Consider the following 27803-nt stretch of genomic DNA (forward strand, 5'->3'; position numbering starts at 1 on the left):
CATGTGTGTGTGTTCCATGGAATCATGTTAGAAAGTGTTTTCATTAAGATGTTTTTATCAAACTTTTCAGAGTAATCATGATCATTTGTTAGAAACATTGTATCCTAATAGTGGTCCACCTGTCCTAAAACCTGGAATTTATGGTTTAAATTACAGTATTTAACAAATGAACAATGTTAATACTAATAAAGTACTTTCAATGCAAGTATGCAGAGTATAACTTTAGTTGAAGCACTTGCAGAAGGGTTTCATGGCATTCTTCTGTCATTCTATAAATGGTAATGGATTAATGTTCTGGGCTGTCCGACTGTTTACAAATAGAGATGCAAATGCCACTGAGTGAAGCAGATGTTTCGACACCGTCTTGAAATTTAGTTAAGATTTCATGACAGAATTGGGGTCAAAAGAAATCCCTTGATTCCTGCTCCTGTTTTTAACATGAGTTCTGGTGTACTACTATATGCTATTTTTAAAATTAATTCATTGCAAGGGCTCTGTGGTGATCCCTAATTGAGAAAAATGTATCTGGTTTATTGTGAAAGGCTTTTCCCTGTGTTTTTCAGGATGTACCTCTACTTCAGATTCTCGAGATGAAAACACTGAAACGCATATGTTGAAATTCTGTGAACCTACCCTGGGACAACCAAGTAATGCAAAGTCAGATACTACTTCACAAACTTTGAAATCCTGTGAAATTTCCCCAGAAAAAACAGGTAATGCAAAATCAGATAGTACTTTTCAAGTGTATAAAATGAGCAGTGCAATAAAACCTTTTCCTTTTCTTATTAATGCTTCTGACTTTGGAATGGTCATGTATTTTTATGTATATTCTGTATATATACTGCAAATTGAATGTGTATATGAATTGTGCTTTTCAAGAGGTATTGGATGAATTCTTTATTTAGAGATTGCTTTATTAATGGATATTAATTTTCTTTAATGCTATAGTAGAATTTGACTTTTCTGTAGATTCAATCAGTTTAATAAGGCAGAATTCAGTGGTTATCATATCCAGTGCAGCAGTGTTGGTCACCAAACATGACATTAATATCTACAGAACAAAAATTTAATAGAACTCAGCCTAAAGCTTCACTCAGTAGTTTAAGGTTTATATCAATCTGCTGAGTTCAGGCCAGTTGAAATAAGTGCTCTTTTTTTTACCATCTGTCCTTTGGTCCATCTGTCATCTGTAGCTCACTTAGATTTTTATAGCTCTCCCCTTGTTGTATCTCTAATCTTTTTATGGCATAAAGTAGACCAGTGCATCACAGTAAATGGTTGGATCAATGGCTATGTAAAGTGTTTGACCTCAAAAGATTAGAAAATGAAATAGATTGTTGCAGGGTTCCAAAATCTGTAAATCTGTGGGGTTAGGGGCAATGCTACAAGTGTTTCCTCTACTCTTGATGTGGAAGCCAGAAAAGAGGACAGAACATGAGGATGCTATAGGAAGGGAATAAGGTAAAAGTTATAATTACAATCTGCATATTTAGGGAAAAAAAGGAGATAGTGTAGAAATCTACTTTAATTAAGTAATGGTAGTTTCCATAATGTTTTACAGTTTTTCATTTTTATAGCAATATTTTTCCAGAACCAGTATCGGAATCTGTTTTTGCTAAGACACAAGACTGAAACTTCTCTAATATTTAAAGGCAGAGATATTACAGAGTCTCTCTTAACCCTCCCTCGAAAGTCTCTCTTTTGAATTATTAATTTCAAAATGTATTCTACAAGTCAGGCTGAAAAAATTGTTTTATATATTTAAAGTCAGTGATTTTTTTGCTGATACTGTGGAGATATTGTCACTCTGCCATTATAAATATGAATCAAATTACTTGCCCAAAATAGGTGACTTTTCCTCTCTCACACCTCCATATCCAACTGACACAGCTCAGAGTTTGATTCAGCACTCTTGCAAAGACTTCTGTATTTTTCCCTGCTCCAAACAGGTTTAGAAATTAACATGTGTTTCAGAATATTGTATTCTTGTCTATGGGTGTTGCCAAATTACTTGAACTGCTTTTTAGTGTTTGTTTGTTTTTTTGACATGCTTCAAGCCAACATTAATTTTATATATTTTCTCCAGCAGACTCTTCTGACTTGGAATGTTCTGAAGACATGGACATAAATGCTCAGATTCAAGCAGCTGTAAAGAAAATGAATAAACTTGACACCATACTTGAAAAACAGTGTTTAAAGGAAAAAGCAGTTAAAAAGCAAGGCAGAGAAATCAGGGCAATGCTCTGGGAAGAACTTCAGGTTAGAAGTGTTCTGCTTATTTTGTGACTGATATATCTTAGAGTACTGTCTTAGAGAATTATCATATTTCAGAGAAGCCTTATTATCAAATAACTCACAGTTGGCTAACTAAAATTAAGAAATGGATCTTAAAAAGTAAGATTGGATAGTTTTTAATACATTGGCTAGGCAGGCTTTGAAAGAAGGAGATGGTCCTTAAAAATTGATAAGACAAATTGCCAAATACACAGCTGTCTGGGTGTGGTTTATTAGCATAGTATTATGCTTGAGTTCTCTGCTTGCAGGGAGAGTAAGGTGTGTCAGGAGGTAACATCAGTGAACCCAGGCTGAAAAGCATTTATTCTGCTCAAGTGGGATCCTTCCTAGGCCCAGCTGTTTCAGTACTGTTTGTTGAAGAAATTAAAGATGCTGCCTGAAGAAGACATAAGAATGCTACAATACAAATTCTTTTACCCTATCCCTGTGCTTCTAGCAGTTAAATGCCTTGAAACAAGTTAGTATTTCCTCTGCTTTACATGAATAGAAATGTGAGTTGCTAAAAAATATGATTGGTTTGACTGCATTTCATAATTTCACTGGATTTGGATTTGGATTTGGAGCCACACAGACGTTACAGAATTCTTTGTCTGGTGAAGGGGTCTCCACATAAAAGACAGTGTGTAACAGAGACTTTAAAGTTTCACCATACTTTTGTCATAACTGCAGGAGATATTCAAATAGCCTCAAGAAGAAAATGAATTGAGAAGAGTAATTTTTAATAGGGTCTGAAGTTCATTAGATCTGATAAGCAGACAATGTATTTCCCTTTAAAGAATTTACTTTAAATACATGACTGTATCTCTGCATACACAGTTTATTTTTTTTTTTTGAATAGTGTATCAGAACCACAGGAAGCAATGAGGAGGTGGAAAACACAAACCAGTTTTTGGCTGTGTTATCACCATGGCATAATACAGCTGGTAAGTAAAGAGAAACAGAATTGTGATACATCCTATCATTTTTCTTTTTGGGGAGATAATAGGGATGTGGGATCTGAATGGTTATTGCTGAGCAAAAATCTCAGCTTGAATATTGGAAGTTCATGCATAATAACGGTAGCAGTGTGTGGTTAAAATATTTAAACAAAACTTACTATTTACAATGTAACCTGCTTTTATTTCTATGCTAAAGTTTGGGTTACTAAGGGAAGGAAACAATTTGATAGGGGTGATATTTAGGCAGCCTCCAGTAGATGTCAGGATATATTAAAATAACAGTAGACAAACGTGGCTATATAACTGCTAACTCCTTTATCTCAAAAGTAACTCCTGTAGAGACCATGTGCATCATGTGGTTTCTGGTGTACTGCACTGACAAAACTGCATAGTTTAGATTTATTGCTTTCCTCCAGCTTGATATTTATATTTTCTGTATCATGGTAGAGCCTTACTTTTCAGGTCTTATTTATTTAATTAAACAAATGTCTTGATGGCTGCCCTGGTTGATACTGAAGTGGAATACATTTAATATATTTTTGCTTTTCAGAACTTGAATTTGATAAAGTTCATTAAGTAAATTATATATGAGAGCTATTATAGTTTTTAATGTAGCTATGAAATCAAGCACAAGTTCGGGTACAAAATCATTAATAACTTAAGTGTTCCAAGCCTTTCAGCCACAACAAAACCTTCTGACACACTCTCAGCAGAAATGTAAATCAGGGGTTAATTAAACAACCCTAAATTCCTTACCCTGTGCTCTGTTTAACAAAATAACTTGTTCAGTTGAGTCCATTACACTGCATTATTAGTGGTTATTGTATGTTTTTTTCACATGAAAATCACATGTAATTTGTTTGGTTCTTTGGAATATGAGTCCTTTTCTGTAAGTGCTAAGTGTATAGACCGTGACTTACTGCCCTAACTGGTATTTCCAGTTGGCTCATTGATTTGTGTTTTTGAGTAACTGAAACAACTAGGATGCTTGAATGCTGTTTTTCTAGACTATGCCCTTGACCTAAGCTGCTTGTATGTCTAATAATTCATGCACAGGCAGACACCAGCTGTGAAAACCTGGATGCCTTACTCTCATTCAAAGTTTTAGATGACTTACCACATGGTGTCTGCAGGGGCATTTGAACTTTAGGGCCTTGGGCTGTGTTTTTGAGAATGTGAATTGTCTTCCATGGACAGTAGTTGTTAAGAGCATGAATACAGCCATAAGAAACTGCATAAATATAACTCACATTTTACACTTTCCCCCTTCTTTATTTCTTGATAAATACAGTGCTTATGTCATTTATCCAAGTGAATTTCTTTACTTTCCAATTGTATGATACACATGATGCTAGATCTTCTATAAATACATTTCAATTAAATTTTACTGGAAAAAATTCCTTACAGATCTCTCCCATGCTAAAGAGGATGAAATATGCACTTCAGTATTTCACACATACATGAATCCTGAGGATGATAATTGCCATAAAGCCCAAGAAAAACAGGGTAAGCTTTATTAATGGTAGAGTTTGTATTTTTAGCAATGGCAAAACGACATATGCAATGGGTGGGTAATGAAGACTCAGCCTTTTTGGCAAGGCCAGTGAAATGTGAAAAAGGAAAGTTACTTACTGGAAGAGTGACAGGTCTTACCTTTTTTGCAAATGAAGGAAGAGAACAGCTATGTGACTTATCTAAGACATTTTACTCAACATGCTAAGAAAATTTTTTACTGTTGGGTTTGTAAAGCCATTTTTCTTTCATTTCAAAAGGAAGAGGTGGGTAACTGATATATTGTAAAATGTGTCATTGATTCTTCATGGCAATTCTTTAAAAACTTTTCTTTGCTGTTACTCTAAGGTATCTTAGTTTTATTAATAGGCTTATATTCAAGAAACTATCTAGAAATGACAAGTGGTGCTGAATCTGACTGCAACTGTTCTGTATTTTTCTGGTTTTCAGCAGAAATTGTTTGGATTTTTGTCAACTTCAGGCAACTTATTTTATATTTTGCTATCCTGATTATTGTAAAGTCTGCATTGCTTTTATGAAATAAGTACTTTCTGGCAAAACTCAAACACATGCTGATTCTTTTAGGGACCATGTGTTATCATGCATTGTACAGACATTTCAAATGCTGTTAGTGGTGTAGTGTGTCCTGTCATGTCAAAATAAATGGAATTGTGCTTGTATGCCTCTATTATTTTCCTATTTGAAATTCAAATTTGTGTGGTTAGTAACTTTTCACGTGTTGTGATATAAGAATAATAGCTTCACCTGCCATTGCTATCAGCTGCAATTGTTTATTTCTTTGTCAGCTACCATTCTATGTAAACAGAAGGAATCTATCTTCCTGGTGACTGGCTAAGATGACAAAGATGTAACATAAGTGTATTCCTTAAGGCTGAAGCATCGATGGCAGCAATATCTCTGCAGTGTGTAGAATGAGACTGCATGTTTTAATTTTTGAACATGGAACTCAGCTCCTTTGTCATTTTAGCACTTGTCTTAGTTACCCAGTATGTGACCTTATCATTGTGGGCTGGAGCTTTTAATTTCTCTGTCTTTCTACCATGTATTTTCATTCCTCCCTTAAAGTAAAGCTTGACCCTCAGCTTCTCTCTCCAAAATTCCTGAGTTGTGCTGGAGAGCCCTTGGCATAACAATGGCAGGTTTCATTACCAGTATTTAATACAGCACTGACTTCTGGAGCTTCCAGTATAGGCATGGTTGGGAGTTGCTATCACTTGCACTATTTTGAGATGTTCTGCACATTCCTGCTTTGGGAATGCATGAAGTAGAGATCACTTACAGCTTGTGAGCAATATATATTGCTTTAAATGACATTTACTATTTTTGCTGGAGGCTTTTTATGTGGTGTCTGAATAGCTAAGAATTACTGGTTTTGTTGCTTTTGGATTTCTTATGTTTTGGATTTCTTTTGTTGCTTTGGATTTCTTCTTTTATGTCATAGCTGTCATAAAGGCAGACCAAGAGCAAGAGGAGCTTGTGAAGAAGAATGTATGCACTAGTTTTATGCTGTTACTTCATCAGTCTCATCAAGATTTATGCCAAATCTTTGTAATATGTGCCAAATCTACCAAAATGCATATGAAAAATGTATTTAGCTGCAATCTCTCTTTTAATTACCCTTGGCTGTCTTCAGTGTATTCTTTGTCTCAGTGATCCATGTCTGTCCCTTCTTTCTTCAATGCTCTGAGATGTTCTGTGTGATAGCTCCCTCTCAAAAATGCTATTCTACAGTCAAGTGGAAGATATAGTTTAAAAGTAAGGTATATCTTGCATGTTATGTTGGCTTTGATGTGTTCTGCTCATTTCAGGATGCAACTTTATATCAATGTCATCTTTATATTGATGCTTACATTCCTGTATGATCCATTTCCTTGACACATGATGTTGCATGGTAATGGTAAATTTTGTAGGGAAATAACCCACCCATTTTTCAAATTTCTGCTTTCCATAAAAGCAAAAAGTACCATGCCTGCTTTTGAAACAGTTTTTGAGATTTAGAAGTTGATTATATTTGCTTAGACTTGTTATTTAATGTGACAAATATTTGCTGTTTGTAGAGGAATTGTTATTTTAAGCATGGTGAAAGTCTCTGAAAAACAGAATCGTGCCTTTTTTTTGGTCATGGATTGAAACCTATTGTTATTTGAAAATCATGTGTGTGTTTAATAGATTTACAGCTCTATGATGAGTTTTAGTTTTTAACAATATTTGTTTTATAAGCTGTGTTATAGTAATATCAACTATATCATCTGTTTTTCAGCTGTTTTATTTAGAAAAATGTACTTGATATGTCTCCAGATAGTTCTGTGGTTTTCAAAAAAATTATTGTCTGGTTTTGTAATGATGAGAAAACTGCAATGATGAGAGGGTTTAAAGGAATGCTGTGGCTTTTAAGGTCACCATGTTTAACATTTTTGAGGTCTGAAATCCAAAAGTATTTTAGCCTTTGTAACATTGAGTGATTTCATATTATAAAACGTTGAAAATGAAATTAGATTTTGGCAATAGTATGTTTTCAATACAATAATGCATAATATTATTTACACAAATAATGAAAGCATCATACAAAAAGTTTGCTTATTGACTCTATATATTTGCTAAAGGTTTGAGTGGGATTGATGTTATTACAGTTCTTGTAGAATCAAAATAGGAATGATTTTAATGTAGCAACTTTTCTTCCTCAAACATCAGATTATCCAAGTGAATTAGAAACAGAAAAACCAGCAGAAAAAGCGCATAGCAAAAATAAAACCAGCCAGCATTTCATTAAAAAGAGCATTGAGGTAAGCATTGAAGCATAAAACCAATAACATTTTAAAAATGTTAGCTAGAAATCAGTCAATAAGTACTTTTGGAGGCAGTTTTCTCTTAAAATCAGGAACTTTAGAAGCTAATTAGGCATAAATGAAGAAATTACCTTTCTGTTAAAACTGCTATTTATGGCAGAGTACTGTGTTAGGTAGTTCTCAACTTAGATGCATATTGGTTAGGATAATACTGCTTCTATGCATTTGATAAATAATACTGGAAACTGAATTGTTGTGTTTGTGCCTGGACATAGTTTTTTTAAAGGGCAATATCCTAAGACTTTTTAAAAATTTATTTACTGTTAAATAAACTTAACTTTATTTTGTGTTAACCTGATGCATAAATAAGGGATAGATGTACATGTGTTCATGTGTAGACTGGATGGGACCATGTTTTGTCAGAAAATGCATCCCTTGATTTTCTGCTTCTTTTTTTCCAGTGAGGACCTAGTAGGTATCATGATTTTTCATCCAATGAAAAATATTTGCCTCCCCACTATGTCAAAGACTAAGATAAGATTATAAATTTATTATATGTAGGCTGTATTTTTCTGTCAGACTGATAATTTGTATTGTTGAAATGAACAAGATTTGGCTGTTAATTTAATGGAGTTTAAAAGCTTGTTTTGGAGGTGTTTGAGTTAGTGGACTTCTTAAGCATGGGTTTCTTTCTTGTTGTAAATATTTCAGCTAGCAAGGGATTCAGGAAACCAATTTGTTATGCTTGAGGGAGAAAGGAAAAGGCTAACTGAGCTACTGAAAGATACAGAAGATGGAACTGAATTGCAAGATCTTGAGGTATGACAAATTTAGTCTGTACTGTTCTGTTGTATTTGGCTTATTTTTGCAGTAAATCTAAATTTGATCTTAGTTCTACCATGAAATACCCTACTGAGATATAACAGAAAATATGGATAGATCCTGTTGAATTTGTCTCCAAAAATGAATTATCTTTTTTTTTGTTAATTTTACTAACATCAGAACCTAAAAGAAAGGTTAGGCACAGGAGGAGGGAAACATAGAACAACATTTGGAGAAAATTACCTTTTTTTTTTTTTCATAAAATGTGAAGTTCTGGAGTATCAATCTGAATGGTTAGTGCTGTAGTCTCAGGGAGGAAGGCCAGCAACTACTTGCAAAAACCTCTCAACAGCAATTTTTTGACAACTGATAAGTGGACTTCAAAATGCAATAATTGGGGAAATACACATTTATGAAGCTTCTGTGTCCATTTAGAAAGATAATGTGACATCTTTTTGTGGCTTCCAAGTCAGTCTGCCTTAAAAGTACATAAAGTCTGCTTAAACATTAGATATCTATGCTTTAACATAATATTGTTAAACAGTGCACAGTCTACATACTTCAGTAAATAGCAGGAGCTGAAGTGAATAAAAATCATCCTCATGGAGAGTAACAAAGAGTATTTGATTGTCCCATCAATCACTGTTTCTAGGAGATGGTCTTCAGTTTGACAAATGTCATCATTTAAAGATCTGAAGATGTTTTAAACTACCTTCTGTTAGTAAACATAGCCTTCTGACCTAGGGAATAGTGGCTTTTAAAAAAGAATTTATTTTATTGATTGCAAAAGCCTTCTCTCAAAACGCGTAGTTACCAGGTTTTCTTTCTCTTTAAGCTAGTGTCTGTCATAGAATTTAGAGGCATTTATACAGATTAACTAATGCAAATTCCAACTAACAGTATGTACTTTTTTTTGCTTCAATTCTCAAGGCATCAAGACAATGGACAAGTGTAACATTTGTCCCCATTTTGTATTTGGCACATGTCACTATCATGTTGGTGTGTATCTACAGAGATTTCACTGTTAATATTAGATATGAAGTAGATCATATTACAGGACACGTGTGTTGACGTATGTTCTTGATACCATGGACAAGAATGGCAATTTGTGGTTACTCTAGTCTGTACTAGATCATTTCTTTAGAGAAAAAAGCTCTTAACTCCCATATCAAAGTAGGTGAAAGAAAGGATAATAGTTACTTAGACCTGTATAGTCTAGTGATGGATTCTTCCTCTCCCACATTTGAATGTTTTTTTATGGGTGAGGCATTTCCTGTGGCTACTTTATAACAAAAATAGTGAGGAAATTATCAGCTAATGAGTAATCTAGACAACTTCAAGCTTGCCCAGGTAACTATCCAGCTAGTGACCTCTTTCATCTTATTTTATTCTGACTTTTAAAAAGCTGTGCTATCACATTGGCTGGAGTTATGTTTTGGAGGCTGTCAGTCCAGGCAGATCTGGTTATGTTGTATGAATTCCTTTGTATGGTGTAATGTGAATTAGATAACCTCATTTGACTTGTACTGCTATATATGCCAAATATCCAAACAGCACTTCTCACTTTTTGAAAGAATGTTTTATGAGTGTTTAAAATATTTTAGAAGTACACATATTCATGCTAATTTAATTGTAAAAGCTGAAGCTGCAGGGTTATAATTGTTTCAGATGTTCCACAGAAAGCACTGACCGTGCTGTTATAAAAGTTATTGTTCTGAGTTAACACACAGGAAACATTGACAGGACAGAAGCTTATTTTCCAAGCAAAGCTATCATGAAAATACAAAAGAGAATGTGTGAGTCCATTTCATCATGGAGTAAAATGACTGCTGGTGTAATTTGGATATTTGGAGTATGGGATACGGACCCTGAGCTGTAGCTAATGAGCTCAGTTACACCTTATCAGACTCCTGTAGACTCATTTCTGTGTTTTTGCGCTGTGATTTTCATTCTCTGATTAGGAGGTTGTTAACATGACACAAATGTAGTACCATGCTGGATACTTATGTTTTTGTGGTCACTGTCTCACCTGAGCAGATGTTTCCACAAAGCTGGCAAGCATCTGAGACATTTGTGAGTGACTATGTTGGAGTCAGCTCAGGTGTGGTCAGGCTCATTAGTTGTCTCTCATCATACTTGTATGAGAAAGCATTAGAAGTGATTTTGTTTCACAAACAAGATTACTCTTGACTCTCTTTTTTTCTTTCTCTTTTTTTTTTTTTTTTTCCATTTATAATGAAGATAATTTATGACAGGTGTTTGGGGTATGCTTCTTTTTTCTTTTTGCAACTAATATGCTTTAGGGTAATGGGGATGAACCACAAATGACCTCATAGCAGTGGCATTGTAATTGGAAGCTGATATTTCCTCCTCTTGTATGGATGCAACTGCTTGAATAGCCAGAGGACTAATTTGGAAGCTGGAGACAAATGGTGGACATGAATTTCTTGCAAGATAGATAATAGAGTCTTAGGGCAAGGTCCTGTTCTGGTAGGAAAAAGAAAGGAAACCAGCAATACACTCATGTCCTTCCACACATCCTTCCTCTTCTAAGCTCCTATCTACTGTTTCATTCTGCTGTGGTCAGGACACAGAGATGCAATCTGCTGCTCTGATACCCAGTGGGTGGGTTGTACAGACTTGCTTCCCTGAGTGGAGGCAGGGAGTGCCCAGCTGCTGTGGGGAGCCTGCATCTGTCTGTGGGTATGAGCTCATTGGCTTGGCTTATGTGGCCCAGCTCACTCACAATATGCAGCTGTATGTACTAGGAGTATATATTCATGTGTATTATTCAGGTGTTAACTGCTATCAAGAGAAAAAAGTCATGTAAATCATGATCAGGAAAAGAACTCTCTGCTTTGTGTCTCTCCCAGGGTTTCTGTGATAACACGTAGGGGCTCTAGAAGGATGGCAGCTACTGACCTCAGAGCAGTTCCTTTGATTTCCTATGAATGCCTTGTTTTCTTCTTTGGCGGTACCTTGCAAACATCACATTACATCTCAAACCGTCCATTTGAGATTTGGCTCCAGGTGGTTTCTGCTGTAGTATCAACCTCTGCAGTTTCATTCCAAACCAAGTTTTGGTTAGGCTTTCTCACTTTTTGATTCCTTTATCAGATGGAAAGTGGTTGTCCATTTAAGTTGCTCCTTGGTTATATTTAAAAGTGATGAATGTATGAATGTCTCTACTTGTTGTGTCCATAGCGGCTCTTGAGTGTACTAGGAGCATGAATATTTGGGAGATTTTAGCTGTATACTGAGATGGATGAAAATGTACATTTTATTATTAAGTAGGGTTTATGTGAATAATAAATTCATTTGGTATGCAACTACCCTTAAAGTCTGTTTCCTTTGCAAATGAAGCTTAAGTATTTTCTGTGCCTCCATCAGGAGAATGTACCTATCTGGCAGGCACCAGGAGAAGGGTACACACCTGAACTGATGGAATTTCATCTTCTGAATGAGATAGACAATAAGCTTCACCTGCTGCTCTCTGATGGGGAGTTTCCTGCTCTTTCCAGCTCTAGCTCAAAATGTCCAAGCCAGATATATCAGGTAGGTTACAGATCTGTTTTATTTTGTTTGATATTTTATTTGAAGTGTATTTTGAGATCAATACTGCATACAGCTGTATTTGTATGTTTTGCATTTTTCTTTAGGATCCTCTATTTATTCATAAAGTCTATGTGTTAAGGAGCGAAGTGAGAAATTTTAGCTGTAGAAAACAATGGAAAAATAATTTGTTGTTATTTTGAGTCATAGGTAATTCAAGAACTGACTTGTTTTTAAGAGTTTTTGATTCCATACTTCCAAGATACAGAAAATGGTAACCCATACATTTTTATCTGCATGAGGGTGGTATTTTTCAGCATAGAAACAAAATATCCATGATAATTTACCTTTGGGAATTAAAATTAGGTTTCTTCTTATCTCAGGATACCAAAAGTGCCTGTTCACTTGTGATTTGAAGGATAAGGCAATGACTGATAAGTAATGTTAAAGACTGTAGGAGATGGATTGCAATTGTATGTCCCTTGTTTTTAATGGCTTTGTCTTTTTGCCTTGCCAGTAATATTGAGATTTGAAGATTAAGAATCAAGGTCTCAGCCTTGAGAAGTGATTGTTTGACTTTTGTACTTAGAAGACTACAATTTATCCCATGCCCTAGTACTGTTGCCTCTACTATAATGAGGTTTAAAATAAAACCCCCTGATTCTTATTTTTCATTTATTTGCGCAAGCTTATATACTTCTGTAATGTTTTCCTCTTATGGCCAGAACTGATGTATCAGAGAATATGTGTAAAAATGTTCATTCACAAAACTGTTTTCAGTTACCAGTGTATGAGAAGCATCTCTTTAAGAGGCAAAAATACCTGTGGGTTTGGTTTTTTTCTCCTTTTGTAAGGGCACTTTAATGTCATTTTTATTGGCTTCTTTCTGAACATGAGGTTTTGTTTTACCTCTAGCAGTATTTTCTGTAGCTCAGTTCCAGAGGAGTCAAATTTTCATGTTGATCATTTACCAGCTGGGATCTAATGTGTGAAAAAGCACCTCCTTCTTGTTGGTAATCACATAACCACTGCAGTTGTTACCCTGAGCTTCCCAGTGATTGCCTGATCTTGTGTTCAGTGTTGTAAGACATCACCTTGAAGTTAATGTGACTTGCCTGTGATAATGAATGCTCTGTCTGGAAATATTTGTCCAAGTTATTGTTGTTGCTTCCTTTCAGGTAATAGCCCAGAAGTATTTGAGCAGAAATCTGCATTTAGGTGTATGCTAATCAAAGAGTAATGTATTATCTTTTTTGAGTAATTTTAAACCTAACAACCAAAACCAAGTAGCTAATTCCTTGTTACCTTTCATTAGTGAAAAACAGTTCCCTTCAGTTTTGTTTTGAAGCATGTAAAAAGCTTTCAGACATTGTAGTTCTATGTTTAATTTAGAATTAGCTTAGAGTTGGATATGATGAAGCTGCACATTCTTTTCTTCCAATAATGATGTTTAGAAAAAGTTGTTTACAGACACAGTTTTTTGTATATTGTAGCTGAGGAATTTACTGTTGAATGTTGAATTGTGAAGGTTGTTTTCTTTCCAATTAGTCATGCTACTTGGAATTATTTTCCTTGTGTGTCTATTAAAATTTCTCGAGCTGCTTCTGAAAGTAAGAATGAATAGAGTACTTTTTTATTTTATGAGTGCTTGTGTCCCTTTGGGTTGAATTGATTATCAAGTTAGGGGAAGGTTTTTTGCTTAGGCTTTTTACCTTTGCCACTATTGGATTTTTCTATAGAATCTATGGTTTGCAAGAGAAAGCTCTGGGTTTTTTTCTGATTACAGCATAACTTTGCACTTTTGCCAATACTTTTCATTCTCAATGAACTGAATTATGTGTAAGTACTGAAACCTGACTGTATTTGGGACTGATAGAAACTTCAGAATCTAGTCCAAACCTATCGAAGGATGTGAGAATGTGTAACCCAAATCTTTAACAAAGGTTGGTCAATTAACTCCAACTTACAGAGAGAGGGTTTTTCCTTGTTTACCATGATACCTAGTAAACAAAAGATGTTGTCATTTTTGGCTCAATTTTTTTCCTTTTCCTTCTGGCTTAATTCTGATCCCAGTATGGTTAAGAGGATCAAACTTTGAACCAGTCATTCAGTCACCCCTATTCTCAGAGTGCTTTTATTGTTGTAGTCGAAATTAAGTATCCAGGTGTTAGATCTGGAGACTAAGAAATTCCTCTTAAAATGCAAAGGGTAAGAATTCTTTTGTTGAAATATGTTTTGCCCGATATTTAGCTATTGTATTTGAAAATATACATAATGAAAACTATTCATTTGCAGAATTTGACATTGATGTGTTATTCTAAGCATTTCACTATTTTCTTAGTAGAAATCAGAAGAGCCGTCATCTGTCTATGAAGCAATATAAAGTTACATGATTAACTTCTATCAATAATTTTCTTAGGAGCCTCTGGTTTATGCAAGCAGAAGCCTAGAAACAATTCCAGGTGAGAGGGTTCTGCAGGACAATAAGGAAAAACGAGATCAACAGAATCGTCTGAAAGAAATAGATTATCAGCTGGAATCCCTAGCAAGAAGTCTTGTAAGTTTCCTATTTTTTCATATTTTTCTTCCCTTATTCTGAGAACTTTGGAATTTATCATTCCTTATGTCTTTAAATAAAATCAAGTTTTTAAGCCTTATGTAAATTTCTGAAGGAATCCCCAAAGAAATATGCAGGCAAAAGCCCCAAATAATTATTGTTAGTCTGAGAAATCTTTTTTTTTCAGTTGTAATGCATACTTACTTTTATTATAGGATACTTCAAAGTCAAAGACATTATCGTCCTCTTTTCTTCCTCAGAGATGCATAGCATAAACAATAATATATAAATGCATCCTTAAAGGAATTTTAATGGCTCATGTACTTCAGTGTTGTTTGAAGGACCAAGTCTGATGAGAATATTGTATACACTAGGTTATTGTGGTAATCTTTCTTTATTATCACTAAATTGAAAGAAAAATAGCATTTTTATGTCTGTGCATTGTAGAAATTTGTTCCCTGTGTGAAGCTGATTTTAGTTTTTCACTTAGTAAGAATAACATAAATATCTAAGTTTGTTGTGACTGACCAAAGATCCATGTAGCCTACCTTTTTTTCTTTGAGGTCTTTATTCAACAGTAGGCTTACTCTTCACAATAATTAGAGTTAGGAAGAGTATTGTTCCTGTTATCTTTTATCACACTCAAAAAGGGATCTCCAGTGTAGATCAAAAGCTTTGTGATTCAGGTGGCAGCATAACCACAGTGGTATAATCTCAATTACTTACAACACCTTTGCTGTAGTTGCAAAAGCTCCAGCCACTCATCATAAGCAAGGTTTATTCTGGCAGTGCTGGAGTATACCTGAATATGGGAACAAAGACTTTGGACGAGGAAACAGTGATTGTTTTAGAGGCTGTTCACTTGGGTGTGTATGACTAGAATAAGGAAGCATATTTAATTCTTATTTATTCACAGTTCCAAAACAATAGTAGAACTTCTTTTTTAGTGCACTGTTATGTTGTATTAAACAGTTAAAAGAGTGAGACAAATAAATAGGGGAAATCTGTGAGCTTTAGTATGTTGAGTAGGTTAATGGGTAATCAGATAAAGTAAGTCTGCATATTGTAATATTTTTCTGCTCATTGACCTTTATATCACATTTTGTCACTACTGACCTTACTCATGAGGCAAGCACAATCTGAGGAAGTGTGTCTGGGGATTGTATGATAGTCTACAGCAGGCCTGGGAAATGCAGTGGACTGCTGACTCATTCAAATATTTTGTTTATAAATGGGTCAGTTCCAGAACTTGTTTGGGTTATAGCAGTTTTGTTTGGTATCAGATTACATGCAGACTCTTGCAATGTACCACCCATTTTTCCTTGACTGGATTGTGTGTATTTAAAACTCTAAATTGATAGACTGTAATGTGAGTTTACACTGTTTAAAAATACAGAATGTCACCTGCACCAATGTGTAGCATTGCTGCCTGCATTGCAGCACCTGGCAGGGCTTCTTTAGGGGTCACACTGTCTTCTGATCATTGCTGCTCTGTAGCATGACTGAGATCATGGCATGTGGATGTCAAATATGTGAGTAGTAGGTCCTCTGTGAGATACTTCAGTTGTCAGTGAGGGTAAAGAAGTGTTCAGGTCTGAGTGCAAGTAGGGTTTTCCTTCTAACAGTAAAGTTAAATATATAGAAAGGATGCACTTTCTTGAGTAAAAAAAGAGCTGCCTTTAAAAAAGAGAACTTTTTTTCTCTTTTTAACAAAACACACATAAATGAATTTTTTTCCCCTTAGATCAGATAACTTATGCGCAGTTTTGTTTGGACCTTGTTTCTACACCAAAGTAATATTTTGGCAAATCTGGTCTCTGCCAAGACACTGCATGATGAAAAACTAAGCTGAAAGCTTGGGTTGAGGAAGGGAGCCTATAGACTGCATATTTCCAGAATAATTTATGATTTCTGGAAATACTGGTTTTTATTCAATAGGTGGCACTCTTCGCTGTATGTCAGAAGAGGAATGCCTGGGCATGGTTCTAGGGGATCTTTTGACTGGTGATAAAGTTGTCATTTCTGCTTTATAAAATGCAGTTTCTGAGAGATTTACCTCTCACTTGTGGCAAGAGTCCATGTGTGCAGCTTTTAGCATTGTTATTTTTCTTTTTTTAAATTGTGCATTTAAAATCCATGTTTTTAAAATTCACATTGCATTTCAATTTCTCCTTTACTCTTTCCTAAACCCCTGTAATTTGCTATGTAAAATTATAAACAAATTCTCTGCTCTGAGGAGAGGAGGTGATTTGCCACCAGTTAGGAGTGGTATTTCTGAATGCGTGGTTGTACTTGATAGTTGTACAATACAGTATTTTACAAACATAGTATCTGAGAGACTTACATTAAAATATATTTTGAAAAGTCCTTTGGACAAAATATTTTTGGTTTTCCCTTCCTAGGTGGAAATTATGAATAGTTTATCTAATTTATCTAAACAGAATTTAGCTCTGTGTTAGGACTTTGCTTGCAGTAGGTATAAAGGTAAATCTATTAGCTTTTTTTGGTGTGCATGGTAGAATGCTGTATTTTTTAACTACTGTAAAATGGATTATTTAAATTTATTTGTATAATGGTAATGACCTTCTCTTCAAGGGGAATTAATCATATTCTGGAGGAGGCTATTTGGTAGGTGCTGGCTTCTGGAATGATAACATTTATGGATTCCTCCACTACAGTTAACCTCATATATGCTGTAAGACTTCATGGTCTCAGCTAAGTCTGGGAGTAAACTCACAAAACAAAGCCAGAAGATAAAACTTTAATCTAATTTACATTTGATATAAACACAAAGAATCTACTAAATATTAGACTTGAATTAGTGAAACTAAGGGCTTTGGAATCTGAGTTCCTCTTTTCCTTTAAAAAAAATTGTCCCTAGTGAATTAATATACCAAAGAATGCATTGTTGAAATGCATTGTGAAATTTCAATCCAACTGAAATGTATCTGTACCATGGTATCTGGGCCCTTGCTGAATTTCTTTTAGGTTTCAGTTTGACCTTAGTTCACTTGTTCTTCATTTGAAATCATGTCTGACTCTCTCCGCATTCTTTCATCTTTCAGTTTCCTGGAAACCACTGAGCTTATCTTTGTTTTGTGGATTGCATTGTTAACTGCTGCTTCAAAAAAATACCCAGTTCAGCTGCCAAATGCGTGTTGCTGAGCATTAATGAAAAGAATTTTATATAGAAAGAATAATAAATGTAGTTATTTTTCAATTGTGGCTTTGTCTGCTTGGCCATTTGTGATAATCCAGTGGCATGTTTGATGATGTGTTGAATTTCTTCATGGCAGACAGTAGATTTAAATGCACATCAATGCAAGCTATTATGTAAGATAGCTTCACCTTTGGTGCCTATAATTGTGTGGATTTCTAATGTATTATACTGGAAGCTGATTAATTCCTGCCATTAGTCTACCTACACATTTCTTTTTCGTTTTGGTTAAATATATGAAATCAGAAATACTTTGAATGCATATTGAATATATATGCATGTAATAGCCTGTATGCGCACACATAAGTATAGATGCTAATTACCTACTTGGCACTGATACTGATACCTACTTGAAAAAAAGGTGTCCTCTTCTAGTAGGTACTTCTAAAGCAGAAGCTAGATATAGTTACTGAAGTCTTAAATTTAAATTTATCAGATGTCTGTACACCTCTAGGAATCATTTTTTTCCAAGTACATGCAATCTCATGGCCATATGCATTGTTTGATTGCTAATAATTAAGGGTTTTTTTAATGCAAAGTACTGTTAGGAAAATATACGTTTGGTTATTGGAATAGCTAAAATATGCAGAAAGGTTTGCAGCTGGGGAGGATGATGAAGAACAAAAATAATAAATGTGATGATGCTTTCAGGAGCTTTGATTACCTGTAGGAACTTATTCCAAAAAGCATGATTCTTATAGTTTTGATGCAAAATAAAGTATATATGTGGGAAAATCTCAGAATAAAATTAATTATTGCTTGGTCCTGGAGAAGGTCTTACATCATTTACTGTTCATCAGGGTGATGATGGGGTTTGTTACACATAGTCTTGTTCTAGTTTTAGCCCTGGTACTGAATGAATTCAGTGTACCTGATCCTGAGTCTGTATTAGGCAGCTTCCAGAAAAGAAGAATAATTTCTTCCTGACCACAGTCATAATTCCTTTCTTTCCTTCTAAAGAGAAGAAGAGAGTAACATAAAGACCTACCACATATCTGGAAAGTAATTTATCAACCAGATGATACTGTAATATGTTATTGTATCACAGTCTCTCCAGAAATTAACAGCTAACACTTTTGATCACAGAAACCCATCCATATTTTAACTATTCTGTCCATATCATTGTAGACTATAGCAGATAAATAGCAAATGTCTTTATATTAATTTATATGGTATCATGTGGTGTCTGGTTTCTAAATAAGCATGTTTTTGTCCATAAAAGTAGAAATTGCTTAATAGAACATTTTCGTAAGACACTGCACCAAATAAAAGGAAAAAGGACACTCTATCTAAATAAAGTTGAGATATGCCACTCTCTATGTTATTTCTTCAAAAAGTATCAACCAGGTACTAAAGTTGCTTGTCAAGCTGTTGTGGAGCTTTAAGCAAATCTTGTTTATTCAGGTTTTACAAGACTTCATTCTAATTATGTGATTGTACAGAGTTGTTTTGGGGTGAAATGTGGTAGCATTTCCACCTGGGAAAATATATGTGTGAAAATCTTATTTTCTTCATTTGACAGCTACTACACACTAGAAGAGAGCACTAAAATTAAAATTAATAGTAGATTGACAAAATGTAAACATTTCACTCATGATTTAAATAAATTTAAAGTGTATTGATTGTTTTCCACTGTACTGTGGATAAGAATGAAGTGGATAAGTGAAGCTGCTTTAAGGGTTTGTAAAAAATATTTTAAAACTACATGTTGCATTAACATTCAATAAGACTAAATAATTTTTGTACACATGTTGAATTTTAAAAGCTAAATTACATTAAAATATTGATCAGTTAAACCCTTAAAAATGGTTCTAGTTTATATGGAAAATAAAGATAATATTTATGTAAATGACTATTAAATTGAAGTGCATCCATATGATGGTCATAAGTATTACTGCCAGTTGCATCATAAGTATTAGTTACAGTTGATTCTGGATATGAGAAATAATTGCTGGAATTTGCTACCTGTAGTGGGACCTGTTTTAAATATAATGGATTTCTAGGTGAGAATGATCAAATTTTCTGTCAATTCAATGTGCTGATCCTCCCTCTCCCAAAATGTAACTTCCAGTTAAGACAAGAACTCTGCTGGTTTACAACTATGCTATATTGTAGTGTTTGCAATCATAAAATAACAAGGTATCTTTGATTGCTCACTCATCTCTAAATTCATGTAGTATTACTTATTGTTTGATCTCCTCCCATTTTGTGTCTCTAACATGGCTTAAGTGTAACTACACTGCTTTCTTTTGTTTATTTAACACCATCAAACAAATTATTATTGGAAATGTGCTTTTTCTTAGACAGTGAAGGACTCCATGAAAATTGACTTGCTTCTGTGCTCTTGTGTTATTCAGTATATCTTTGTCACACTGCTGTCCTCTCTGACTTCAAAAGTGTTGCTGTATTTGTCTATTACTTTTTTTACTATGTCATCAATTTTTCTGCCTCCTGACCTCTCTCATAATCTCCAACCTGGGTTCCATATATCTACTCGTAATGCTCTTTTTCATTCCTTCTAAACTCCCCTTTCACCCTGTTATGCTTAGTTCATGGTTGAGATAAATACATGCCTTCAAAGCAGGATGGTGCCCTTCATCCAATGGTTATATTTGTGAAAAATTGCTCATTGCAGTGCTCATGACTGAAGCCTTCTGGTTAAAGACAGTCAAGCCTTTTAAGCACTGGAGTTTTGGTGTTTTCCAGGTACTTGACTTTGTACATGTACCTTTTGTATGGATGTACTTAACAAGTTGATTTGAGCTTTTCATTTCTCCTGTCTCTTCCCTGTTTGTACATGTAGCATCACATTTCAGTACAATAACTGTGGTTTCTAGCTGTGGTAATGTTGAAGTAATGCTTAAAATTCTCTGGTTACTACACCGCACAATTTTCATGATTGAAGTGTGCATGTCCCTCTGAGGCAAGGAGAAGGTATTTACCTGTTGTCACACATCTCTACTGGCAAATGCAGGACTTCCTTATTCCTTGCTGAAAGTTAGCACTGTTCTTAATCCCTGTAGGAAAGAGGAATTATTTTTGTTGGCCTGCTTGCGCTCTGTACTCTAAGTGAAATAGTCAGGAAAAAGCCCCTGTTTCTCTGCAAATTTTGTTGGGGAAGGCTGTTTCTGCTTGTCCCCAGGATGTCCCATTCAGATGAGAAATTAAAAACAACAGGGCTCCTGTGGATGAGACTTTCTGCAATGTGTACTTAGATGTAATTTATCCTTTGTGAGTGAGCATCTTAATCTTTTGAAAAGTAGCATATAAATGAATCTCTCCATCTTATAGTTGGTGGCTGTGTGATTTTGAGTCTGTGATAAATGTCAACATAGAAAGTTTTGGCTGTAAATTTATCTTATACCTGTGTGTGCCTGTATGTCTCCATGTACAAACTCTGTAGCAGAGCTTTGGTTTTATTCTTGAGACACTTTATCTTACTAGGCCAGGATGGAAGTGTAATCATACAGCATCCCTAAGAGTGAAAGATATAAAGCACATAGCAGATGCACAGATTGGAGATACTCCTGTAAACTACACCAGACTAGAACCCCACATGGGTTCCTAGGCCAAAACCTTCTTAAATGTCCTACTGATATGTGACTTCTAGAAATATTCTTAATATTGCTGTTGACATGTTTATTTCAGTTTAAGTTATATAATATTTTATGTATTTTCATCTGTGAAAGGCAGTAGTGGTGAACAAAATGTTATTTTCAGTATGATTCCCAAGAATATAAAAATCCCATTGAATTTATAGATAAGAGGGATACTGCAATGAATGTTTTAAAACAAACTGATAGCATACTGTGATAAATCTGATAATCACAGTTTTATGACAACTCTTAGTTGAAAACTTGAAGTATTTCCAACAGAATTTTGGCTTCTAGAATGAGTTTCCTGTGATGAAAACAGCAGTATTCCTAGCATGAATGTAGTAACTTTATTTTCAGAAACAGGGTAATCTTTTTTAGAGTCAAACAAAGTTGGTTGGAGAAAAGCTTTGGAAGTTTTTTCTCATGTATCTAAATAGTCTAATTATACATAATATTTTTTAGTTGTGCTGCACAGTACAGGTCAGTATCAAAAAATACTTAGGAGGCTGGGATGTCCTCTTTCCAGAAAATCTGCGCTTAAAGTATTCCCTCTCATTAGAGCTAAGGGCATTTAAACTTTAGATGGAAAAAATAGGCAAATGCTGACATTCTGCTACTGAGTATCTGTACTGGTTGCCAGTTTGGCAGGGTTGGGCACCTCGTGGCTTGTCTCATGCTTAAGTCTGTTTTTTGATGCTGGACTGAGCATTCCTTTGTCTATGGCCTGTGTTTGGTACACATGCTCAGAGCATGCCAATACACCCAAGCAGCCATAGGTACAAAATGTGTTATCAGGCACGATCAAAATTCTGCCTTTTTTCTTTCAGAGACGTAACCTGGCTTAGAGAACACCCCCACTTACTCAACCTAAACAATTTCATCTCAGTAGCTTTATCTCCATTTTGCTTCAGGCAAGAGAGTGACCTAACCCTACATAGAAATATTTTTCTAAGATTTAGAGGAGGAAGGACATCATCTGTCCCATGGTGCTATTATGATATTCATTAAGGAACAAAGTATTCAGGGCCAAACCAGCATCAAATACAGGCCAGGACCATATTTCTCTGGCCTGGTGATGGGTGGAATATTGAGCACTGGTTGTATCTCTCATGCAAAATTCATGAACAGGTTGTTGGACTAGGAACTTCCTTTTTTTTGATGACAGTCTCATCATTGATCTAGATTAATGGTTTCTAACACCATGATTTTTTTTTCAGGGCTGTGATGAAGCTTTTTCAGACTTGCTTATGTCCTAGCCATTGAAGTCTCTCCTCATAAGGGAAATTAGGCTGAGACTTAGAAATGGCTTTCTGGGCATGTACTTTTGTAACTATGCAGGGCAAGTGTAGTTGTCATCACACAAATTGATTGTGTCCCTGTAAGAAGCATGGCCACATACTTTGTGAAAAATCCTAACCTTTAACACGGTCTTGCAGTTCTTAAAGCAGGTTTGTAGGATCATCTGCTTGGCTCATTTTTATGCTGTCTGGTTTGGTTTTGGTTTTGATTTCTCCTCAGAGCAGGGTGCTAATAACAGCAAGGGTGCAGGTTTGATCCCTGTACAAGCCATTCACTTGGTCATCCTTGTGGGTCCCTTCCAACTCAGAATATTCTGTGTGATTTGCCTCCTTATTTCTTCATTTTGGCACTGTTCTGCTTTGAGATCCTGAGAAGGGTACATTGGTACATAATACTGCATGGTAATGACCACTTTTTATATGTTCTTTACAACTTATTTATGGAGAAATGCTTTCTATATGGGGTTTTACCTTTACTTTCAACTTTCAGGTAGTACCAAAAGAAGTCCATTGTAATAAGTTGACATTGGAAGACAGAAGATACTGACTGGACTTTGTAAGAAATGCTTCTTAATAAGACCCATTTTTATTTTTGTATTCTGTCAGTTATGTTTAGGTTTATTTGAATTCCTTCTGTAGAAGAGGTTTCACGTTTCTAAATTATTCCTTCAAGAGTATTTGCACTGTATCTTCATAGGTTCTCTTTCCCTACCTCTTCATTATTATTTAAAGAGTGAATCAATTGTGTAGTTAGTTACATTTCCCAAATGCAAAACCCAGTCAAAATTAAACATGCTTCCATACTCAAAATCATCTCCCATTGTATGTCCTCTATCACTGCTCTGTTTTTTAAGAACACTTCCCTATTCCTTATGTGGTTGTCTTAATTTTCTGACATGCTTAGACCTCCCCATTCCATTCTGGTGGAATCCAGTCATTATTCATATCATATAGTCTTTTCTGCCTGGACCACTGATGTTCTTTGTTTTAAACAGTGTATTTTTCTTTTGATTGCATTAATCTTCCCTAGTGCCTCAATGCAAAATGTAATTATACTGTGGTATGTATATATGTTGAACACTAAACAATATTTGTTGCTAAGAAGAGTATTTAAATGTTCTGAATGCTTTCACTTTTTGAGATGTTAGTGGAAAAGAAGATTAAAACTGAATAACTGCTTCTACAAACATGGGCATGTGGTTGTAGCAGTCCTCTTTTTCTTCCTAGCTGCTTTTCTTTCTGTAAATCAAAGCCTTCCTTCAAAGAAATATCAAGGAAGAGTGGTGTCTCTCAGCAGGGAGTCTTCATTCTGCAGGAAACAAACATTTTGTGCCTGTCCTCTGCTATTGGCTTAAATGTAATAGAAGCCTATTAAGAATGTGCTGGAAGCTTCTGGTTTGTGAGGAGCAGTCTACAGAGCCTTTTTTTTTTGTTGAAGCCATGTATATTACTTTCTCAGTGTAATTGCATATAAATATAACACAATGCTACAGTTTTTTGATTTGTTATATATTTAACAGGTGTATGTAATTGAGGAAGGTATTAGAGTTGTTTATGGTTAGAATTTCATTCATATACAATATCTTGTACGTACTTTTTGTTCAGGGTTCTTGATTGAGGAAATAAAACCCAATGTAAGTACTAACAAGTGTTTTTATTGCTAGTATTTTTAGAGACAAAGCTAGAAAGCAATAGTGAGGTGACTTCAAAGTGATAGCAATAACCAGCTAAGAATTTTTTATTTAGTAAAGGAGTGAAAGAATGGTGATCTTTTTGGTATTGTATGCAAAGGAAGGCATTGTAAACTATATTTGTGAGAGAAATTTTAAGTATAGTGTGATGGTGGTCCTTCTCAGAAAGGCATGTCTGTGAACTTATATAAAACTAATAATAAACTTGAATTATGTTAATTCAAGAAATGACAATTCGTAACTATATAGGACTATATAGTTATAGAGACTATGCACTTATTTGTGGAGAAAGATTAGAAATAGTAACCATGCATACATTATTCAGACTCTGTGAGTGAAGCACTTAGACTGTAACCTGTCAATATTATAGGTATGAAGTATGGAGATAAATTAGGGATGTCTGGTGAATTCATGCCAACAGTCATTATGCAAACAATACATTATGCCTTTCCACCTGAATGGTACAAAAATGGAATTTTCAGTGTTTGAAATTACTGTATGAGTAACTTTGATTGGTTTTTCATTCTCTATCTTATTACCTAGTGATTTCAGTTACTTTATAAGTGTAACAGTGTATCTCCCTTTTTAATCAATCCACCTGTCAAGCACTCTCTGACGGGGGAAGTGTGAACACTATCCTGCAGTACAAGTTCCAGTACAGAATGGCCTTTTAACTTGTCTTTGTATTCTTTATTTTCAATTATCTGTACTTCCTTATCTGTCAGCTTGCTTTTTAAATGTTTATAGTACAATAGTTTTAGTTATTTTATGAAATTTTTGTACTGTCACTAGGAGTTTCAGGTGCAATATATGTAAGCTAAAAGCTAAAGCATACTGTTGGAAACAGAATTAGTAATGTAAGCAGGAAAATCAGCTGCAGATTTAGATTCCTTATGTTAATGACATGTTTTTATTTTCATAAAAATGAATAAAGACAAATTAGATTATATCTGTTTTATTGTTGCATGCTAAAGAAATTTCCTTTTTTTTCCTAAATGCAAGTGTTGCTTAATAAGAGGATGATCATAGTAGGAGAAGTAATATCTGTATCTTGCTTGTTTTTATACCAGGGGTTCATAACAGCATTTAGCTACAGAGTAAAGTGAGTGGACAAATCTTTTAATTAACCTCCATCATGATGCATCATGCCCTCTTCATTAAATAGCTGTAACAGGGAGAAAAGCTAGTTGTTTCTAATAATTTTCAAGTGCTTTTGTGGTTTGTATACTTCAGTGTTCTGAAGGTCGGATAGAACTACCAGACCATAAAATCCAGCCAGCGAGAGATCTGGAGCTAAGAGAGCTCAAGGATTTATTAAGTGATGTGAAACTCTATTGTTTTGTGCATGTGTTACATAATTGCTGTCAGTGCAGGGCTGTTAAAATTCCCTGCTAGTAATAACACGAATACCATTTTATAGCTTCAAGAGGAGATAAAAGAAGTTTCTTAGTCAGCACTTCAACAATATCACAGCACATGTCAGTTTTATTATTCTGGGGCCTTCAGTTTTGGCAGATGCTCTCCATTCTGGCCGTGGTGTGGTAATTACCATATAAATTAAGCAGTGAAATAAGCTGAGTGCAGCCTTATCCCTGCTGCCTGTAACCAGGTTGCAAGTATCACAGTGTGAAACAGGCATAATTCAGGCTGATTAAATTTAGAAGGCCACATTTTGAAATCCTGGACCTTTATCCCAATTCGAGTCAATTTTAAAAGTAAATTGAAGCCATTTAGTTGCTGTGCAAACAGAGGGATCATTCTTTCTCTGCAAGGTACTCTCCATAATAGCATTCCAGGAATTAGTTCAATCCATCCTGGTTTGATTCTTAGCCACTAATTATATTTCAGCATGCATTCTAATGCTTCAAATTATATGTGTCCCTACTTTAATGAGTTGTAACTAGTCCTTAAATGGGGAGCTTTGCACTTTTCTTTTATATCTAACAGGCTTTACTTAGGATTTTATGGGATTAAGCTACTATGAAAAATCTAGGAAAGTAAGCTGAAATTAAAGGTTTTGTTTTATTTTGTCTTGTGCTTCCCCCCCCCCCCCCAATACAATTAATTCTGCTCATTTGGGAAGATTTCGAAATTGTTAAATCAAGAGTCCAAATGCAAATTTTTAAGATTGTAGTGGTAAACCAGATATTTTTCTCCATGTGATAAGTAACCTCATGTGTCAAGACTGGGCAAAAAAAATAAAGATGATGTGAGCGACTGATGCTTTTTAAAATCAGAAAAATTGTGTTGGAAAATAAAAGCCTCAAAAGAAAAATTGTCTATTACATAATTTTTTTTCTGGTGTTGCACTACAGAAATCAAAGCATTTTAGAGAACTGAATGTGTTATGAATGGTGTAGTGGACACAAAAAAACATGGCCAGGGTTTCAGTGGGCAAGTGACAAAGCTGATGATGTAACTGCAATCTTTTGATTTAGATTTTTCTTTTAAATTCAGTGTTATGGAAAGAACAAGAGCAAAAACTTATGCCATCAGTGTTAGCTACAGTTAATTGTCTTTTGCTTTACTGGACTATTTTTTTCTACATTAAAATGTGATTCCACAAAATTGCTGCATTAGAGATAACCTCTGATCTTTTAATAGGATGGAAAGTAAAATTTGCTTACTTTCCACCCCCGAGGGATAATGTGCAAGATATTTAAGGTAGTAAATTTATAAGACATATCTTTGCATTCAAAAGTTACTGAAATTCCTATCTTCTCAATTTACAAGTACTTTTGGAATAAAAACTGTTTTCCCCGTTTTGTTGATTTTCTTCAAGTAGAGCAGATGGATTTCCTTTTACATTCTTGACATGAAACTGGCAGTGTAAACAGTGAGACAAAACTGAAATAATAGGAATTTTAATCTTTAAATATCAGAATTGTATTTAACCATTGTAGAAATAAACACTAGTGCCAGAACCAATTCCAGCTCAGCTAATTTTATTATTCCTACTTCAAGTCCTGTTTGGTGTAAGGTAATTCTTTTTTCTGCTCTGGTATGTTGTTTGGTTGGGATCCTTTTCCTCTTTTCCCTTGTCCTTCAGCAAGCCTTTTTCAGTAGCTGATTGACTAATTTTTCTAACTGACAATTTAGATAGTTTCATGCAGCACTTGAGTGGCCTTTAGAAACAAAGGTGGTACATAAAAATAAGCTCTTATTTGAATAGCTGGATTTTGAATTTCTAAGGACTGTTAAATACTGAGGTAATCTTTCTGTGACCATATTGAATACATTTTGATAGAGTTAAAGAAGAGGCATCTCCAACCTACCAGATGGATGACACATGACATTTAATGACTTTTTCTCTTTTGAAGAATCCTATTTCTTTCTTTCTCATTTTTGTAAACCTTTTCTGAAGATAGTATTAGGTAGATCATTTAAATAAAACCTACATTTTCTCTATGTGTATCTACTCTATGCATTGTTATTAATTCTTGCTATATAGTTACCTTCATTAGGGCTCTTCTGTGTGCATTTTCTTAAAAGATTACATCAATTAAGACCTGCCATAA

At 34.8% G+C, this 27803-nt stretch overlaps 1 protein-coding gene across 1 annotated transcript in view; it reads left to right on the forward strand.

Annotated features, from left to right (window-relative positions):
- The window catches only part of FSIP1 (fibrous sheath interacting protein 1), a 67085-nt gene that overhangs the window by 898 nt on the left and 38384 nt on the right, over positions 1–27803 (forward strand). Inside the window, exons 3-10 of the mRNA XM_059474666.1 lie at positions 564–713; positions 2087–2259; positions 3134–3218; positions 4641–4739; positions 7458–7549; positions 8264–8371; positions 11765–11929; positions 14346–14483. Coding sequence (XP_059330649.1) covers positions 564–713; positions 2087–2259; positions 3134–3218; positions 4641–4739; positions 7458–7549; positions 8264–8371; positions 11765–11929; positions 14346–14483 — 1010 coding nt within the window. The remainder of the gene's footprint in view (positions 1–563; positions 714–2086; positions 2260–3133; positions 3219–4640; positions 4740–7457; positions 7550–8263; positions 8372–11764; positions 11930–14345; positions 14484–27803) is intronic.

The sequence above is a fragment of the Ammospiza nelsoni genome, chromosome 6, assembly GCF_027579445.1.
Source record: "Ammospiza nelsoni isolate bAmmNel1 chromosome 6, bAmmNel1.pri, whole genome shotgun sequence".
Taxonomy (NCBI): Eukaryota; Metazoa; Chordata; class Aves; order Passeriformes; family Passerellidae; genus Ammospiza; species Ammospiza nelsoni.